Source organism: Emydura macquarii, unplaced genomic scaffold (genome assembly GCF_026122565.2).
Source record: "Emydura macquarii macquarii isolate MOO-44397 ecotype Brisbane River unplaced genomic scaffold, CSIRO-AGI_Emac_v2 contig_3530, whole genome shotgun sequence".
Lineage (NCBI taxonomy): Eukaryota > Metazoa > Chordata > Testudines > Chelidae > Emydura > Emydura macquarii.
Window position 1 is genome coordinate 2,061,394 of NW_027133667.1, and position 20,103 is coordinate 2,081,496.

General features: G+C 43.3%; 1 protein-coding gene across 4 annotated transcripts in view; it reads right to left on the reverse strand.

Annotated features, from left to right (window-relative positions):
• Nucleotides 1–20,103, reverse strand: part of PARPBP (PARP1 binding protein) — an 80,403-nt gene that overhangs the window by 44,498 nt on the left and 15,802 nt on the right. For 2 of the 4 annotated variants that reach the window (XM_067536137.1, XM_067536138.1), the window contains one exon: nucleotides 8,480–8,634. In XM_067536137.1, coding sequence (XP_067392238.1) covers nucleotides 8,480–8,634 — 155 coding nt within the window. Of the gene's footprint in view, nucleotides 1–8,479; nucleotides 8,635–12,116; nucleotides 13,386–14,815; nucleotides 15,069–20,103 lie in introns of those variants that run through there. The other 2 variants (XM_067536140.1, XM_067536139.1) reach the window with 2 other exon arrangements.

Here is a 20,103-nt window from a genome sequence, read left to right on the forward strand (position 1 = left end):
GTACTGTTTTCAAAAATCATTTAAACAGTATTTCTGTTTCAATGAATTGCAATACATTGTAAATGTTCCAAAGTAACTGAAAACAGACTTATCTGAAAGATATCCTTACAATTTTTCATATAACAGTGAAAGTTTAAAGAGTCCCTATAGTAAAGGAAGGTTTACTGAGTATATTGCTTCTGCAGATTCACACATTTAAGAGATGGACAACTCTGGCTACAAGTTTCACATCAGTACAGAATGTAGTTACTCTGTGGCCATCTGAATGCCACCAAGTGGATCCAAACATTCAGTGCAAGGCTGTATAAACCTCTGCAACCAAAACTGCCTCATTTCCTATCTTACCTAAAATACAATATCTAAGCCTTCAAATGTGGGTGTGGCTTTACAATGGCAGCACACAAAGTAAGAGAAATTGACAATCATTCCTTCTCAAAACAAAGTCTGATCCATTAAACCATACTCATGGTCAGCTTCAACCTCAGATTGGATAAACTGCATAAGCAACTGTAGGGATGATGGTTCATGGGGCTCACACAAGATCCTCTCCAGAACAGCATGCTTACCAAAAGTGTTGGATGAGAGTGCATGGAGTGGCTGCTTTAGGTGCTTATTTTTACTTCTAAGAGCTGTGCAACAGTGCCACCTAGTGGCTAGTGTTATATAGTAAAGCCAGGGCCCCACCCAGGTACAGCAACCCTGTTGCTGCTGCCAGCTTACTCATTTTACACCTTCCCAAGATGAGAGATTTATATGGCCCCAGCCAGCACAAACTCCTAGGGGGCATATAGCATGGAGCTACAGCTTAGCTACAGCTTTTAGAAGGCTGGAACCTTCATAATGGCATTCTAGAGAAAAAGTGTACAATACTGAAAGACTGAATCTTGATGTAACCAGAACTCAGGCTCATCTCCAAACTGGTCTGAAGAAACACAAGGATCTTCAGAATTGTAGATACTAGTGGATCTATGGATGTTTTTACATCAGAACAACCAGGAGAAATAGGTTCTCCAAATCCTCAAATATACAGAAAGGTGTCAATTTCACTGGCAATGCAATATTGTGTATATTTGCTTATCATATAATTGTTTAGGTTCATATACTTCACAACTAGACTAGAAGAGTGATGCATGCTGAGCTCTTTGTTACGTGGATCTTGTCCTGTAAGTCCTTTATTGCAAGAAACTGTGGACATATTTGTTAGTTCCAGGCTACATGGCCTCCTCAACCATTTCTGAGCTGCAAGGATGAAGCTTCCTTGAAACTTGGCAATTTTCTGTAGAACCCTACCCAGGCAGGGTTACTGACGAGAGGAAGACAAACTAGTTCAAAGTTCCAGGGAACATACGGGGTCAAATAATATCACATATTCCAGCAAGATTGCCCTAATATAGGACATAACCTACCTTTTTTTATTGCATTATTGTGCCATTTTTTAGCAAACCTACTTAAATGTTTTCATCAACCCCTTTTCTACATGCAAATGCTACCTTTTGGGAAAAAAGTGAAAGTTGGGCATCTTGACTGGCTGCAATCTTCTAGAACGAACACTGTATATGTGTGTTTGTATACCAGGCCATCAATGTACATGGTTGTTTACAAAGCATATTGAACAAGTTAAAAGACATGGTCCCTGCCCTGGAGAGCTTACAATCTAAATTAACCAGACATACAGAAATTAACTCTAAAGAGAGTGGGGGAGGGTTCACAGTCATTAAACCTCCTCCCACAACACAAAGAGAAAAGGTTACACAGTCATTAAGCCTTTCCCTTAACAACAAAATTATCACAGATATTAATGCCCCCATCACCACTTGTTCCACCCTCAGCTAAGCAAACAACTCACATTAAATGCCTATGTAAATAAACCCCCACTCCTCCCCTCTCAACAGATATCCCCTTCATAAACCCTTCGTCCACCTCCCCCATATAGCCCCACAGCCAAACCTTGCAGATAATGTGAAAAGTTCAATGCTAAAGATGGGGCTGTGACATCACATCTCTATTGAGGCCCCTCCTTTCCTGCTCTCTTCCTCCTTCTGCTAAAGCTTAAGAACCCATTGTGTTTGCTACAGGGAGGAGGGATTGCCTACCCTTTCTCCCTCCATGTGACATGGAATCTCTAAGCATCCTAGGAGAGACGGGGCAGCATGCCCAAAAACATTTTAATTGACCCATATCTTCTGGAACAGCAGCAGATACAAATAGAACTGAATGACTACTGGTTGATTAAAATACAAGAGATACTTCATAATCTAGAGAGCATTCCAGAAAGTAGTGAGATATTAATAACAGTGACAATAAACTATGCAGACTTGGAAAGTCAAAATCATTTGTATGGAAATTTTTTTCCTAGACATGAACATGGAAAAACTATTAAAGCTAAAGTACAAATTTTGTTCTTCTGAGTATGTGACATTAGATAGAAATGAGGAAAACTTGCATTCTTGTGATGTGTCCAGCTATGCCAAAAAGAGATTATTGCAATCAAATAGCAGGAAAAGGAAAACTGGTCTACATCAAAATTTGTAGTCTTCTGTGCTTTCTCAGTCTTTGGCAGTAGCCATTTTTTTCAGCATCATTTAGTACAGCACTCAGTTCCATCCACACTGCATAAGGCTTGTTGTACTCTATTATAAATGTCTCAAAGATCTTAAAATATGCGAGGAGACTCTTCACTCAGCTGCTGCTGAAGAAGGGATAGCTGGGTGTGCCTCCCCGTAATCCACACTAACATTCTTGACTATGCTTTAGGATGCACAACTTAAAATTAATTTCATTGCTTGAATCTGTAGCTCAGTCCATTCAGAAAATGAAAAACGATGGTTCTACACTGTCTGATGCCAAGAACAAGTTCCTGAACATTAAGAAACATATTTATGAGAATACTGAACACAGTCCACTTACAGAAGCTGAAGAAAAAAAACCAAAACAAAATAATACCACAGCAAAATCAAGTGATTATTCCTTCTTGATCCATACATCCAGGACCAAGACCTTTTTAACAATTAATTTGATCCAATTTGTGACCTCAGAGTGGCTGCTGCAAATTTTAACGGATATACAAATAAAAAAAAAAAAAAAAACACAATTCTGATGGAGGTAGCAACTTAAAAAGTAACCCGCAGACTGTTCAATCATAAAACAATGTGAAGTGAATGTGAAGAGAAGTCCCAGCAGATGAATCAAAACAGCTTGCTGCCTTCCTCATAGAAAGGGTCATCTCTTTCTAGACCTCTAGCTACAGTGGCAGAAATTCTTTTAACACTTCCGTGTACTATGGCATATGTGGAACAAAACTGGTTGATTTGGGGAATCATCCATTCCAAAACCAGAAATAGACTGAAGACCTCCAGTGCTTGGAAGTTCGTGACTGTGTATCACAATTTAAGAAAATGACAGATGAAGAGTTGATTCAATATTCAGCAAATGAAGAGGAAGGACATACTGATGAATTTGATGATGACAATAAAGATACAGATGAAACACTGAAGCTGATGAAAATAATGAAAAGCAAGACACTTGACAAGTTGGTCTGATGCCTATCTTACATAAGAGCATTTTAAAATGACTTTCCTTTTTGCTATGTGTTTATTTCTGTTTAATTTAATTTTTCTTTTATAATTGTTCAATCTTGAAAATTCACATTTAAATGCTAATCTAACATTGCTAAAAATAAGAATAATTCTTTTTAGAACCTCTTTTCATTATGTTTTACTTTTACTTTAACTCAGAAAAATGCAACTTTTTTTTAAATTAAAAAAATGTTTTGTTACTGTTCTAATAAATTAGTGCTTTAAAATATTTTACCATTTTTGACATTATTTGACCGGACAGTAGATCAATTATTTTAGGATCAGTCAAATGCCCAACTCTATTTTTCCATGTCCCTTGTAAGTTAATGGGTCCACTTAGGGTCTGTGCCATATTTGGTCAGGATTGTCCTACTCTGTGACTCAATTTCCACTCTGTAATACAACTTGATTCCACTCAGCCAATCCATCACTGAGTTCCTTTCTCATTATGTGACTGGCTCACAGACTGGAAATAGATTTTGTTTTACTCAAGACTAGCAGATCTATATTCTTAATCATGTCCGATCTTCAGGTATCCCACATGATAATTTACTTTTGTCAGTCATGACATTGTTCAATTGCCCTCTCAGATCAAATTTTGGACTCTCAAGGTAGAGTAACTAATGCCAAGCTGGGCACTCTGGTCTGTGAGCTGGCACCCATAATTGCTACGTTCCACTCCAGAGCATCCAAAGGGCTGGTTTTCAATGATTGACCAACATTTGGTATGAGTTTTTGTCTCCCAGTTCTGCTTTTCACTACGACAACATGAACAGCTGAAGTGACTCATGAGACTACTCTGATACTTCCTGCCATCAGCCATGCAGCCAACTTCATAATACTATATTTCTTCCTGTAGCATAGCAAATATGGGACCTGATTTTGCAGCTTGGTTACCTTCTACTGGAGGAGGAATACCTTTTAACCATTTTGATGCTAAATACTGCTTCCAGCTAACAGCTCCTATTGTTTGTTAGCTACCTGTGAGCTTCCAAGAAGGAACAGACTTCTGTGATCTCCTGTCTTCGAAAGGTAGAATGGTTAGCCCTTTGGAAGACTGCTGCTTCTTTTGCAAGGACCTCCTAGCTGACATAGCCTGACCTATGAAGCAGAACTAATTCTAATCACATTGTACATAATTTCAGAGATGAGAGACTTAACAGAGGAACAGCAGTGCCTTAACTAGCTTGAACTACTTGCCCTTAACCTTCCAGAAACCTGCAGAGTTTTTGAAGCTAGCAGACTGCTATTCTCAATGCATACACAGTATAATTTGAAGCCTGTTAACAACAAACTCAAGGATTTGAAGCCTTTCATCAGAGAAACCTGTTTTTCTACTCAGTGGATCCTCCAGGGCTGCTGCTTCTACTAGGGTTGCTGCTGTTCTAGCAACTATCAGAGATGGCAGCATCCACTCTTTGGTTCTCTCCATTAGATTCTGTCAATCCTGCCAAGGGCTCTCTGGCCGCAATAGATCACTTGATGCCCATTATTTTAAGTTAGAATTGTCATGTACAGTGCACTGCAACAAGTACAGAGACAAGTCCCCAGGAACTGACTCTCCTACTATCTTCCCTCCTCCAGTAGCAATAGCTATACCATCCTGGCTCTGAGTGGGAAGTTAGAATCTGCCTCTCCTGCAATTGAGAATGACCCATTAACCGATATGAGAGGCTTCTCACAGGGATCCATACCACTATAGATACAGGCCCTATGAGATCCACTGGAGCTGGAATGGTTCCTTCCTTTGCCTGACTAGGTTGTCTGCTGGAATTGGAAGTAAGCAGCACAGAAAAGATGTTGCCACTGGAACAGTTCCTTTGAACTTCCTATGCAGGGGACAGGAAGGTAGCTATTCATGTTGGCAAATCCAGCTAATGCTGGTGTCTGAGCAGACTCTGGGGGACTTCCCAAGTAGCTAGCCTATTCTCTTTCTCTCTGCCTCCCTAAACTATGATGGAGGTGGAACTGAGAGGATCTACTGTATTGCTGTTTCTGGGAGTCAGCTTAACTGCGTGAATCAAGGCATGATACAGCTTGCACATGCTCTTCTTTTCCCTCTTCCCTGAAGTAGGGGTAGCTGTGGAGCCCATGCCCTTGCAGAGGGTGAAGGCTGGAAGAAAAGGACAGAAGGAAAATATCCATGAGAGCAGGTAGCTAAAAGGTATCAATCTGGGGCTGGAATACCTGCCAAGTGCCCTTCTTGGAGCTTGCAGACATATTCTAGAGAGTCTACCCAGATCTAGCAGCCACTTCTCTGCCTCCACAAGATACAGGGGCTCCTGGACTTGAGGTTTCCCAGTTGCCCCATTTCAGGTAAGTCCTGCTTTAGCAGTTATTTCTTCTAACTCTTCCTGGACCTCAGTAACCTCCTGCTTCCTCACCTCCTTAGATATTTCTGTCACTTCAACTGCAGCTCCTCACCCTCAGATCATTCTTATCCCCTCCCATAATCCTTAGGCTTTCTGAGGTTCCAGTGATTCCTTCCTCTCTGCTCCCCATGAAAGCCACACAATTCCTGTCTCAAGGGTTTGATGCAAAGGGACCTGGTCTTCACTGCATCTTTAGAAGGTGCCAGCTCTCTCATCCTTAGAAGGTGCCTTGCTGGAGATCCATTTCCCTGTAAATCAACTGCTCTCCAAAGTCCTGCTCCTTAGCAGCCACCCAGCCTCTCCAGAGTACATGGATGCCTAGACCAAAGACTTCTTCACTGGCTCAATCCCTGATAAACTCAGTTCTTGCAAGTGTTTTCTGGTTCCTTCCCTCTCCCCCAGCCAGGTCCAACATTTGGATAATCCATGGAGCATATTGTGTTTGAAATAACTTCACTTGCTGGAAGCAGAAGATCAAATCCCAGCCCAGACTCCCTCTGTGTTGGAGGTAAACAAAGTACCCTGCAATTATTTTGTGTGCATATGCACACCTCTCAGATGAGCTGTGAAACATAAACTCCAATTGCTTATAAAAACCTCCTGTATTCCTCCTTCTATGGGCCCCCTGCAAAGTCTCTCTCTACATCTGTAGTCTGTCTCTCCTTACAAAGCTGAGAGCACAAGCCAACACTTCCATTTATCTGAGTCAGCAAAGGCGGGGGAGATGAGTGGGGTGTCCATCTGCCCTCCTTAGCAGTAGGTTTTCCTTCCATTTTTACTTCTGTGGCCTAGAAAGTCCAGGATATCTCTGGGTTCAACAGAAACATTGTTTTGTCTCTCAGGGCAGGTTTCATCTTTATGTTGCTCTGGTCCTTTTATCCAGTGTAAGTGGGAAGAGCAAGGGTGAAGTTCTCACTCTAGGGATATGTCTGCATTAGAAATGTAAGTTGACCTATATTAGGTTGCCTTACAGCCACCATAGTAATTACTGAGGTGGTGCATGTCCACTCTATTCTCCTTTAGTCAGTGGTATATGTCCTCAACAGGAGCGCTTCCACTGACCTAAGATGGGCAGAGTGGGGAGCTGAGAACCCAGTCTCTCAACTCCACTGGCAGCTCCCTGATGGGAGCCTGGCTATCCCACAGGCTCCCGGAGCTTGTGGCAGGCTGCTCTCCCTCCCCTTTCCCTGCCAGGAGCGGGGGGAAGTCACCCAGGGCTTCTCAACGCCAGGGAGTGGGATCCAGCTGCCTCAGCTTCTCGCCCACACTCCCTGCAGGGAGCCAGGCAGCCTTGTCAATTCTATGGCTCCACCTGGGCTTCTTGCCCAGCGGAGAGCAGGATCCTGCCATGAAATTGACAAGACAGCCAACAGCTGATGTAAGTAAGGCAGTGTCTATACAGACACTCTGTCGCCTAACTATACCGACAAAAGCCACCTCTCGTGTAGGTGGAGTTACGTCGGTGTAGTAGGGCACTTACACAGGCGAGTGGAAAGCTGTAGTGTAGACACTGACATAATTAGGTTGATGTAAGCTGCCTTACATTGACTTAACTGTGTAGTTTAGACCAAACCTGGGTGTTGGGCCACCTTCAGGGTTGATTGCCCACAGTAAAAATCTAGGATACCTATATATATTTTGGGAGAGCTCCTAGGATACACTTGTCAAACATCTTGTTTTCCTTAAGCCCCCCTCAGCACTTCTGGTGATTCCATCTGGATACTTGTTCTTCCTTGCTTCTCTTACTTACCCTTAAACATGGAAGAGAAGACTGAGCAAATAACACTATTTACTCCCTGTTCAATGGAAGATTCAGCCTCTAGCAACAGTGCCTTTGGGTGCTAGAAGTGCAGCCAAAGTGTCTTTCTCCTCTTTCCTTCCTTGTCTCCTCCCCATAACCTCACTCATCCTTTACACAATAGTACAGAGGGAAACCGCATTGGTTGTTTTCTGTCCAGCAGTAGTGATGACTACCAAAAAGCCCAAAGACAGAGCCTTAGTAAGGTTTTACAATAGCTAACAAAAAGAGGATTCTCCAAAGAAACACAAAACTAGACAGCTGAAATACCCCAACGCTATATGGTTATCAAGCTACATAGAAACCATGAGAATATTTTATATCTTGAGGATACTGCTGGAATGCAAAGGAAACCAGAGACCACCTACAACCCAACAGTAACTACTGGAATAAAAAAGCAGCAGGGGCAGCTAACCCTGAAAGAGACAACAAGATAAAAGACAGCAGTTAAAGGTTCCTCTGGGACCTAATGAACACACCTAAGTCTGGAATTAGAACATTTTAATCCAGAAGACAGCTGGTCCTGCTACCAACAGAGTGAACACAATAGGGACCATGAATAATAAACATTTCCAGAGTTACACAATTTAAGCTGTAAACATTTCTTCCCAGGGGGAAAAAAAAACAAACTATCAATAAGCAATAACTGAATTTAAAGCATATATATAGAATTGAAAAAGAAAACAAAAAAAATCCCTCTCCCAACAGGAAAGAGAAGAGGGAAACTCCATTACCGTGGGTCCAGGACTTCACCAACTATTTCTTCCAGCTTGTCGATAAAATTAACAAAGTCTGAAAGTCCCTTTACATGGGTTCTTAAAGGATCAAATGGTGAAGGTGCATAACCTTTTCCTCCAAGTTCTATCATTCGGATGAAAGATGTTGCCACCTATTATCAGAAAATAATTAGAGAAGTAGAACTATAATGGTAACAGAAGTGTATAGCATTAGAAAAGAGAAAATTATGAATCATTTTGAAGACGACAGTTACTTACCTTATGCAGTAATGATGGTTCTTTAGGATGTGTGTTTCTATGAGTGCTCCATTGTAGGTGTGTCTGTGTCCATGCTCTGCTGATCAGAGAACTTTGGTAGCAGTATCCTTTCAGCCTGTGCATGCTGTGCTCCTCTCCTGGCACAAGGCTAGCCACCGTGCGAAGGCAAACCCTCCTCAGTTCCTTTTCTACCACAGAGTCCATGACAAGAACTCCAAAGTAGAGGGGAGGAGGGTGGGTCATGGAGCAACCGTAGAGACACACCTCTCAAAGAACCATTGTTACTGCATAAAGTGAGTAACTTAGTCGTCTTCAAGTAGTGTCCCTAAGGGTTCTCCACTGTAGATGACTTCCGAGAAGTATCCACCACTGGAGTCGGGGGCTTCAGAGTCAAGCCCATTATAGATGATAGCACCATGACGCCGAATTTGGCATCTGCAGCTGAGTCCCCCAGGATGATATAATGTTCTGCAAAGGTATGTGCAGATGCCCATGTAGCTGCTCTGCAGATTTCCGATATAGGTCTATCCTTGGAGAAGGCAACGGAAGAGGAAATCAATCTCATTGAGTGCATGCCTATTGAAGATGGGATGCTATATTACACATCTGATAATAGAGCTTGATACAGTTCGAGACTCATTTGCAGTCTTTGGGCAGAAATCGCTGTATCCTTTTACCCTATCTGCAATGGAGAGGAAGAGACTCGGAGATTTTCTTAAAGCTCTTGTTCTATCCAAATAGAAGGCCAAGGCTTTCCTCACGTTGAGTGTATGGAGGATGGCTTCCCTGTTATCCCAATGAGTTTTAGGATAAAAAGTTAGAAGCTGAATAAGCTGGTTCATATGAAATCTGGAAGTCACCTTGAAAGTGAACTTTGGATGTGGACTATGAGTGACTTTATCAGGGAAGAACACAATGAAGGGGGGGATGCGCCATCAGGGCTGCTCTCTTCCCTATCCTTCTTGCTGAAGTAATGATGATCAAGAACTTCGCCTTCATTGAGAGGTGAGTTAGTGAACAAGTGGCCCTGGGTTCAAATGGCAGTCTAGTCAGCCCTTTTAACACTAGGTTGAGATCCCATTGAGGAATGGGAAGTCTAGATTGAGGAAAGAGTTTCGCTATGCTTTGAGAAACCTCTTCATGGTTAGATGAGAGAAAATTGAACATCCTTCTACCTGCTGGTGGAAGGTCGCAACTGCTGCTAGGTGAACCTTTAGCAAGCAGATAAAGAGATCCGACTTCTTGAGAGTCAAGCAGTAGTTAGGACTACCGATAGGGTGGCTGCATTCAGACTGATGCCTCTAGGCTGGCACCACATTTGAAATATTTTCCATTTTTGTAGGTAGGTATGACGAGTAGCTCCTTTCCTACTGTGTAATAACACCTCCTGCACCTCCTCAGAGACAATGTCTTTATGTGCTGGAACCACAAATGAGCCAGGCTTTGAGTCACAGAATCCACAGGTTGGGATGGAGAGTGTGTGTCTCATTCTGTGTTAGAAGGTAAGAAGTGATTGGAAGAGTCATTGGTGAATGTAGTGTCAGCTGTGACAGGTAAGGGTAGTACGTCTGTCTGGGCCAGGTGGGAGCAAGCAGTATGATGTTTGCTTTCTCTTTTTTCACTTTCAACAGGACTTTCAGAATTAGAGTGAATGGGGGAAAGGGGACAAGAAGACCCTTGTCACATAGGAGAAGGAAAGTGTCCCTCATGGAGTGTTGTCTGATCCCCGCTCTGGAGCAGTACTAAGGACATTTCTTGTTCTGATATGTAGCAAACAGGTCTACTGCCGGTGTCCCCCAGTGCTAGGCTATGTCTTATAGGATCACCAAATTTATTTCCCATTCATAGTTGAGAGGGAATTTGCAGGTGAGATTGTCTGCAGTTGTTGTGCACTCCTGCAAGATTATGTCACTGAAATTATGACATTGTGGGAAATGCACCAATTGCACAGTTTTAGTGCTTCCAGGAACAGGGAGTGTGATCTGGCACCTCCCTGTCGGTTTATGTAATACATGCAGGTCACACTGTCTATCATGACTTTGGTGTGTGATATCAGCGGGAGGAAGTGAGCACATGTGTTTATGACTTCTCTGAGTTCAAGCAGGTTAAGGACACATCTTGGACGGAAACCATTTGCCCTGCACAATGAGACCATTGAGATGCGCACCCCATCCTATGAGGGATGCAGCAGTGGTCAGGAGTATCAATGGGGAAGGCTGAATAAATGGGATTCCTGTACATACATTTATTGAGTTTTTCCACCAGTCTAAGGATGGCTTGACCTTGGTAGGTACTGATAGTAGTTTGTTTATGCTATCTCTTTTTAGCCTGTAAACTGAACCAAACCAGGCCTGGAGGCATCTCATGCATAGTCTGGCATCAGCTATAACCAATGTGCCCATGGCCATACACCCCAGCAGCTGGAGGAAGCGTCTGGCTGAAAATTGGGGTCTGGATTGTACTGTCTCTACCAACGTGGAGAGGCTGAAAAATCTGATATGGGAGGACTGCCTTAACCTAAATGGAGTCAAGGTCAGCTCCTATGAATTCTAGTCTTTGTACCACTGTTAATGTCGATTTTTGTGTGTTGATTTGCAGGCTCAGATTCTGGAACAGGTTCAGCGTAGTCTGGGTAATTCACTTGGCTTTGGCGAAGGAACACATCCTGAGAAGGCCATCATCCAGGTAGGGATAAATCATGATATCCAGAGAGCATAAGTGGGCTGCCAGTACTGAGAGGACCTTGGAGAATACCCTGGGGGCTAATGAGAGGCCGAAAGGGAGTACTCTGTACTGGTAGTGATCTTGGCCTAGCATGAACCTGAGGTATTGTTTGTGACTTGGTATGATGGAAATGTGGAAGTATGCATCTTGTAGGTCATGAACTGAGAACCAATTACCTTTCTCTAATGCTAGAATAATTGCTGACAGAATGACCATCTTAAATTTCTGCACCTTGACATACCTGTTGAGTGCTTTAAGGTCCAGTATGAGTCTCCAACCTCCCTTTTTCTTAGGAAGTAGCAAGAAGTGAAGTCTTTGCCTCTTAGATGTGAAGGCACAGACTCTATGGCTCCTACTCTGAGGAAATGTTTTGTCCCCGATATAACAGACTCACGTGAGAAGGGTCCCTGAAGAGGGGCAGGGAAGGATGTTTGGTGGGGGCGGGCGTATCCATTCTGGATGATCTCCAGCACCCATTTGTCAGAGGTTATTCATTCCCAGGTGCTGCAGAATGGGGTAAAACGGTCTCCAAAGGGATGGGTAGTGTTTTCCAATGTGAGATGATTAAGAGAATGTTCTATGCAGTGGTCCCCAAACTTTTGGGGTCACACCTCCCTTACTTGATCTGCACCCTCCCCCCTTCAGAAACTGCACTAGGAAGCCAGGACCAGAGTTGAGGCTCGGAGCTGAGGGCCAGTGTGGAGGCTGGGGCTGGAGCTGCAGCTAGGGATCTGGAAATGGGGCCAGGAGCTGGGACCAGCCAGGAGCAAGGCGTGGGGCACGGGGCCCTGGCACTGGACATGGCCAGGAGCAGGGCCCCTTTAAAAGGAAGGTCCTCCACTGTACTTTGGACCTCTTGGGGAAGCCAGATAAATGAAGCCCATCTCTTGACAATGGTTGTGGAAACAGAACATGCCAGCCTGTCAGCTGCATCGAGGGTGGACTGGAGGGACGTTTTAGTTACCAGTTGGCCCTCACTGATTATGGGCTTGAACTGGTCCTTGTGAGAGTCAGGTAGTTGCTCAATAAAGGAACACAGTTTTGTGTAGTTGTGGTAGTCATGTTTTGCCAACAAAGCTTGGTAGTTCACTACAGAGAACTGGAGAGTGGCTGATGAAGATACCTTCCTGCCAAATAGACCTGAAAGTTTCCAGTCCCAGTCATAAGGGATTTGAACTGGTGGTGGTAGCCCCTAGAGTTAACTGCATTCACCATGATGGAATTGGGAGGAGGGTGAAAAAAGAGAAATTCTGTGTCCTTTGCTGGCACATAACACTTTTTGTCTGTCCACGTGCATGTTGGTGGGACAGACGCAGAGGCCTGCCATATGACTTAGGCTGGGTCCAGGAGCGCCTCATTAATAGGGAGGACCAGTCTGGAGGAGGTAGAGGAATTTAAAATGTCTACCAGGCTGTAGTGAGACTGTCACCTCCTGTAATGGTATTTGCCACCCTGGGATTTAGATGGCTTCGGTGCCGTTGGTACCAATGATACCAGTGGAGCTGGATATTGCTTTCAGTTCAATCAGAGCTCACTACAGGGACTCACAGACCTTTTCTTAGAGGCTGTGTGTGAATAGCTCATGGCTCTGGGCTTACCTCCTTTCAAAGTACAGGGTCACGGTGAGAGCTCACACTGGGACTCTGAGGTTGAAGAACCGACTCCATGAGTAGGAATTTGAGTCTTAGCTCTTGGTCTTTCCTGGATCTGGGCTTCAGTTGCTGACACACTCCACGTTTTTGTGGAATATGCTTCTCTCCTAGGCACCGATCACATTGTAAGTGTCCATCAGTCACTGGGATAGATTCCTTGCCCCTGAGGCACTTTTTGAAGCCTGGGGAGCCAGGCATACCCTTGTCCAAGGGGGTTCCCTCCACCAGGGTTGTCAGGAGACAAGCACTTTCTTCTTTTCTCTCTCTCTCTTTGGCATGATCAAATAAAATACAAACAAAGTAATAAAGAAAAAAGGCTTCAAGGGAAACTAAAATTTACAGTTCTAAAAGAGTTAATGATCCACTATAGAGACAGCTATAGTTTCATCTCTAGCCAGAGGTGATTGAGAAGGAACTGAGGGAGGTTTGCCCACGCAGGATGGCTATCCTCACAGCAGAAGAGCAGCGCAGGCTGAACAGACATGGCTATCAAAATTCTCCAATCAGCAGCACAGGGACACAGACACACGTACAGTGGAGAACCCCTATGAACACTACTTGAAGAATTAATCCTCTCCCACCACAAAAGGCAGCTGATTGCTACTACGAACAGTCCTAGTGAAGTCAATGGGATTACTCATGCTGGTAAGCATTATAACTGGTGACAACCATTTGAAAGATCAAGACTTAATAGTGCAGCATTATATGAGGTCTTCAAATAAAATATAAAATTAGGTCCAAGTAATTCAGTATAGATTAGCCTTTTGCCTAATTAAAGTACATTTCAAAATAATATTGTGCATTATTTTATAGATATATGTATGTATGTAACTTTTTGCATGCAAGCTGAACTCATTAGGACTACTCCTGGATATAAGTAGGATCTAGGACATACTGTGCTTTATGAACATTTTCTAAAGTGAGAGTGACTAAAAATTAGTCACTTAAGTGGCTTAATTTTCCAGACACCCACAACTTTCCTTGGGGGGGGGGGGGGGGGGGGGGGGGGAGCTAAAAGGGGGAGAGAAAAATCAGATGAAAACTCAGGATGTGCATCATTGCTGAAAATCAAATCAGTTTGGATGCCTAACTTTTAGGCACCCATATTTGAATATTTTCATATATTCATATAGTAGATAAAAATATTAAAAAACTCATTCAAGCAGAACACTTACAATTTTACAGTAGCTTTCAGAAGAATTAGTTTTCTACTGCTACCTTTTTAGGAAAACAAAACTTTTGACAGTCCTATCTGTTTGCAAGGATGCAACAGTAATTATATATATAGTTTTTAACTTCAGATTGTACAGCGCTCAAGAGCTCTTAGGACTGGAATAACTGGAGTACAACTGGAATAATTCTAGCAAAGAAAGAAAGCAGACCTACCAACATTCATGTCTTTGCTCTGTTAAAGATTTGCTGTGGATTGCGTGTGGTTCATAGGACCTTGCCTCCTCAATGGAAAATATTTTGGCTTCATATAACTTCTCTAGACAAAGATGCCAAAAAGAGAAGGCTTCTTTATACAGTAGAGAAGTTTCCCCTTTGGCAACTCAGAAAGAGAGGGTAATGAATCCAGACCAAACATCTTTTTTTATAGAACATTAATACTACATTAGGAGCTGAAATAATTAATCCTAGAACTGAGGTTTCACAATTTTTTCCATATTTATTCAACCATAAGATCATGGGAGTTCGGCTGCTTCAGCATAAATAAAGAATGGTTACTTACTCTACAGAAACAGTGGTTTTTCACTGGATCAATATATCCCTTTATGGCTGCACATGCACCTCTTGTACACAAGATCAGATTCTTTCAAATAGCAGTATTTGTCGGAGCTACATACGCACACACTATGCCTACTTGTGCTCCCACACAAGGGCCTAAAGGGCAGAGCTGCTGCAACCATCCCTGTTTCTTTGCAGTGTGAAATCCATGGTAGCAGAGGACTCTGAAAAGCAAGGATAGAGGGCAGGTCATGGGGTCCACATTAAAGAACCAGTTACTGTAAGGTACGTAACTCTTCTCTCTTAGTAGGTGTCAGTGTGGTTCCCATCATAGGTGACTGGCAAGCAGTACTCTCCTGGATAATAGAATGAGTAGTATCAGCTGCCTCAGTCAAAACAAATTGTAGTACTGCTCTCCTGAATCTGTCATCTGCTCTAGCAGCTAAGTCAAATGCATATTTGGGGGGTGTAAGTGGGTTTGCAGATCTCAGAAATTGGCACATTTCTGAAGCAGGCAGAGGATGTCATTTGATGGAGTAAGCCTTGATGTTCGGTGGGAGAGGCACAACAGCCAATGGGTAACAGAGACACAGTCAAATATCCACTTAAATATTCTTTGTAATGAGATGGCCTGGCCTTTGGAACAGCTGGCTACAGACAGAAAAAAAGGGAGATCGTCTGAACAGTTTGGTTCTGTCAATGTAGTAGAGTAAGGCTCAGGAAACCTCCAGTGTATAAAACTTCTCTCCTGTCAGCGAGTGGGTTTCAGGAGGAAGACAGGCAGATTGGTTGGTTGATTCAGATGGAATTCCAAGCCCACCTTGGGGATAAACTTGGATTAAGGTTTGAGCACCACCATAATCCTATGAAACATTTTGGGAGGGTCTGCTATAAGTGCTTGGAACTCCCTTATTCTCCTTTGCATCTCCCCTAGACCCAATTGCAACTAAGACGACAGTCTGGAGTAAGAAGTATTCTGAAAGAAGCTCAAAGGGTGGTCCTAAGAGTCTCGATAGGACAAAGTTGAGGTCCCAGGAATAAGCAGGGCCTTGAGGAAATCAGATACCATTGAGTGATGGAGACCAAGCATAACTGTACAGGCAAATGGCAAGCAGAAATTCATTTACCACAGTGAAGCTGAATGTAGGTTAAGTGGAACTTTATTAAAACTTGTGCACTGCTCTGTCCATGTGGCTGACTTGCTTCCAGCCTAAATCTGTGTTCCTGTTCCCCTGGTGTCCCCTCAGTAACAGCCCCTACAGAGAACATGGTCCTTCTGACTCCAGTTCCACTGATCATGATACAAGGTGGACCTCAACAGAGATGAGCAAAAGGCCAATGCATAGTAAATGAGAGAAGTAGTAGAAGATCTGCAGTACTGAAACCTGAATAGAGTCCAGGCCTCACTGGGCAGGCCAAATAAAGAACTTCTTCCAATTTGACAAATAAGTTCTTTTAGTGGACATCTTTCGGCTCTCTATCAGTATATCCTGGACTTATCTAGAGCAGTCCCTCTCTCTGACACTAAATCAGACAACATCAAGACTATCAGAAGCAGGTTCTCAATGAAGTGTCTGACTATAATGCTGCCTTTGCCAGTGTGGAGCTACAAGAACAATCATGTCTGTCTCTTAATTTTGGAAATCACCCTGGGTATCGGGGGAGTCAGTGGAAAGGTATAAAGGAGGCCTGCATTCCACTGCAGAAGGAAAGAGTTAGGCAATGATCCCAGGCCCATGACCCCACTAGAACAGAAATTCTGACAACTGGCATTGTCTGGGTGGCAGATATGTCTATATGTTCACCACAGGACCCACCCAAGCTACAGAATACTGGAGGTATGATGGACCACCACAGAGAGAACCTGTGATTGGCAATGTACTGCCTGTTCAGGAAATCCAACAGGTTGTTGCTGATTCCTGGGAGATGAAGAGACATTGGGGTTATCCCAGGTCAATGGTATCACGTCCATAACTTGAGGGTCCCCCAACAGAGAAGAGAGGAGTAGGAACCTCTTTCCTTGTTGATGTAATGCATAACCGAGATATTGGCCATCAGGATCAGCACCATGGGATTTTGAAGAACAGGTAGTAAAGGCCATGCAGGATAACTTGATGTCCCGGAGTTTCAGGGCATTGATGTGAAGCTGCAAGTTTCCAGGGACCTGATTTAACTAATAATTCCCCATGTAGAACCGTATCAAATGTCTTACTGAAATCTAGGTAAATGAGATCCATAGCATTCCCTTTGTCTAAAAACTCTTATCTTCTCAAAAAAGGAGATCAGTTGATCTGGCATGATCTACCTTTTGTAAAACCATGTTGTATTTTGTCCCAATTACCGTTAACCTCGACGTCCTTAACCACTTTCTCTTTCAAAATTTTTTCCAAAACCTTGCATACTACTGAGGTCAAACTAACAAGCCTGTAGTTACCCAGATCACTTTTTTCCCCTTTTCTTAAAAATAGGAACTATGTTAGCAATTCTGAAGTTATATGGCACAACCCCTGAGTTTACAGATTCATTAAAATGCCTTGCTACTGGCTTGCAATTTCATGTGCTAGTTTCTTTAATATTCTTGGATTGAGAGCTACAAAAAAATAGTTCATTTCACCACACTGATTAGTGTTTGTAGAAGCCTTGATCAATTCTAGATCTGAGAGAGTGTACCTTCCCAGTAACCAATTCCTCTCAATGCAATTGCTATTACGTGGAATAAAAACCAAGCCAATAACAACAGTATGAGTGTGCCTGGGATTGCTGGGCTCTATGTTGGCATGCATGTATGTGACACTGCTTGCCAGACTTCACCTGTGGCCACTCTGATTCTGGCTCAGGTCATATTATTTCCCAGCAAAACACCCACATAAACAAGAATGTTGTGGTTCTGCCTCCTGTCATTGCAAAACAGAGATGGCAGTTCTAGGCTCCACCCCATGACAAGAACTTTTATTACTAATGCATCAGAAACAGGTTAGGCACCCATGTGGATCATCGGGATATCATACAAGAAGATCTGAATGACCTTGTAAACTGGAGTAATAGAAATAGGATGAAATTGAATAGTGGAAAGTGCAACGTCGTGCATTTAGAAACTAAAGAATTTTTGCTATAAGCTGGGGATGCATCAATTGGAAGTGACAGAGGAGGAGAAGGACCTAAGCGTATTGGTTGATCAAAGGATGACTATGAGCCCCCCATGTGATGTGGCTGTGAAAAAAGCTAATGTGGTCCTAGGATGCATCAGACGAGTACTTCCACTAGAGATAGGGAGGTGTTAATACCGTTATACAAGGTGCTAGTGAGACCTCATCTGGGATATTGTGTGCAGTTCTGGTCCCCCCACATTTAAGAAAGATGAATTCAAACTGGAACAGATGCAGAGAACAGCTAGTAGGATGATCAGATGAATGGAAAACCTGCCTTATGAGAGGAGACTCAAAGAGCTTCGCTTGTTTAGCTTAACCAAAAGAAGGTTGAGAGGAGATATGACTGCTCTCTATAAATACATCAGAGGGATAAATACCAGGGAGGGAGAGGAGTCATTTAAGTTCAGCGCCAATGTGGACACAAGAACAAATGGATATAAACTGGCCATCAGGAAGTTCAGACTTGAAATTAGATACAAGTTTCTAACTATCAGAAGAGTGAAGTTCTGGAATAGCTTTCCAAGGGGAGCAGTGGGGGCAAAAATTCTAGCTGGCTTCAAAACTGAGCTTGATTAATTTATGGAGGGGATGGTCTGATGGAACAGCCTAGTTTGGCAATTAACTGATCTTTGACTATTGGTGGTAGATATGTCAATAGCCTGTGATGGGACATTTGATGGGGTGGGTTCTGAGTTATTACAGACAATTCTTTCTTGGGTGTCTGGCTGGTGAGTCTTGTCCATATGCTCAGGGTTTAACTGATCACTATACTTGGGGTCAGGAAGGAATTTTTCCCCAGGACAGATTGGCAAAGGCTCTGGGGAGGGTTTGCCTTTTTCTGGGGCATGGCTCACTTGCTGGTGGTTTCTCTGTACCTTAAAGTCTTTCAACCATGATTTGAGGACTTTAAGATTCCACTCATAGGTTAGAGGTTTATTACAGGAGTGGGTGGTGAGGTTCTGTGACTTGCATTGTGCAGGAGGTCAGATAGATGATCACGTTGGTCCCTTCTGACCTTGGAGTCTAGGAGTCTTCACAATGTGGGTCAGGAAGCCCTGAAAATCTTTAAAGTCAATCATTGGCACTGGAGTCAGTGCCTATTTTGACAATAAGGAAGACTCCATGGGTAGGGACAGGAATTGTTGTGATCTCTCTGTCACTTTTTGCTCTTAGGAGCCATGTCTGGTTCTGGAGACCTGGCTAATGATGCAATCAGGGCTCTCCCCCCATTTCTGTAAACATGGTGGACAGAGGGAAAGGAATCTACTCCTGAATGCATGAGATGACCATCTCCAGTAAGGGCAATATGGCCAAGGTATCATGTCATATGGGAACTGGCCTGACTGGGGCTATCCCAGTGCCACTCATCTGGGGAAGTGCTCTTAATAAGGACTCCCAGGTGCCGTCCTTAGGGTCACACTCTAAAGGCAGAGAAGAGGCTCTCTGCTCAACACCAGCAACAATGAGTACATCAATGATGGCAAGAAAGAGCATATCTTCTCTTTGAATGGCAGTGCCATGAGTTGATAGAGCAGTCACTTCCCATTGCAGGGAACAACTCTGGAGATTATTCAGATTCCTCCAGAGTATTTCTCAGATCTTTGTTGGGTTCCAAAGATAGCAAGGTCAGCATCAGATGTCTCATTCCCTCTGCCATTCCTGGTCTGGTTGAGGACTCATACTCTTGTCCTTTGAGGAATCATGTTTTGTTTCCTCCTTACGGGACTTCCCTTCACATTTGCAGCTATATTTGGGCTTCATTCAGCTCCATGAATGAGCCTCATTTTTATGTACAGGCACAGGTGCTGTCTTTCCTGCCTGGGGCAGGTGCCAAGGCTGATCGTTTTTGGTGCCAAGGCTGCTTTCAGTGCCAAGGACTTTGCCAGCGTTGAAGGGGTTAGCATCAAAGTCACCAGTGCTCTGCTGGTGCTGTCTTCAGATTCTTTCCTGTGCTCCATCTCTAAGTATGATGTATTCTTGAGGAAGTGCTGGCAGATACTGACTTATCTGGCCTTGCTCTAGTAGTGACCGTCTTCTGTAGGTCCAAAGTGACACACATGGACTGCTCCAATAGATGTAGCTTAAGCCAAGTGTCCCTAGATGAAAAGGA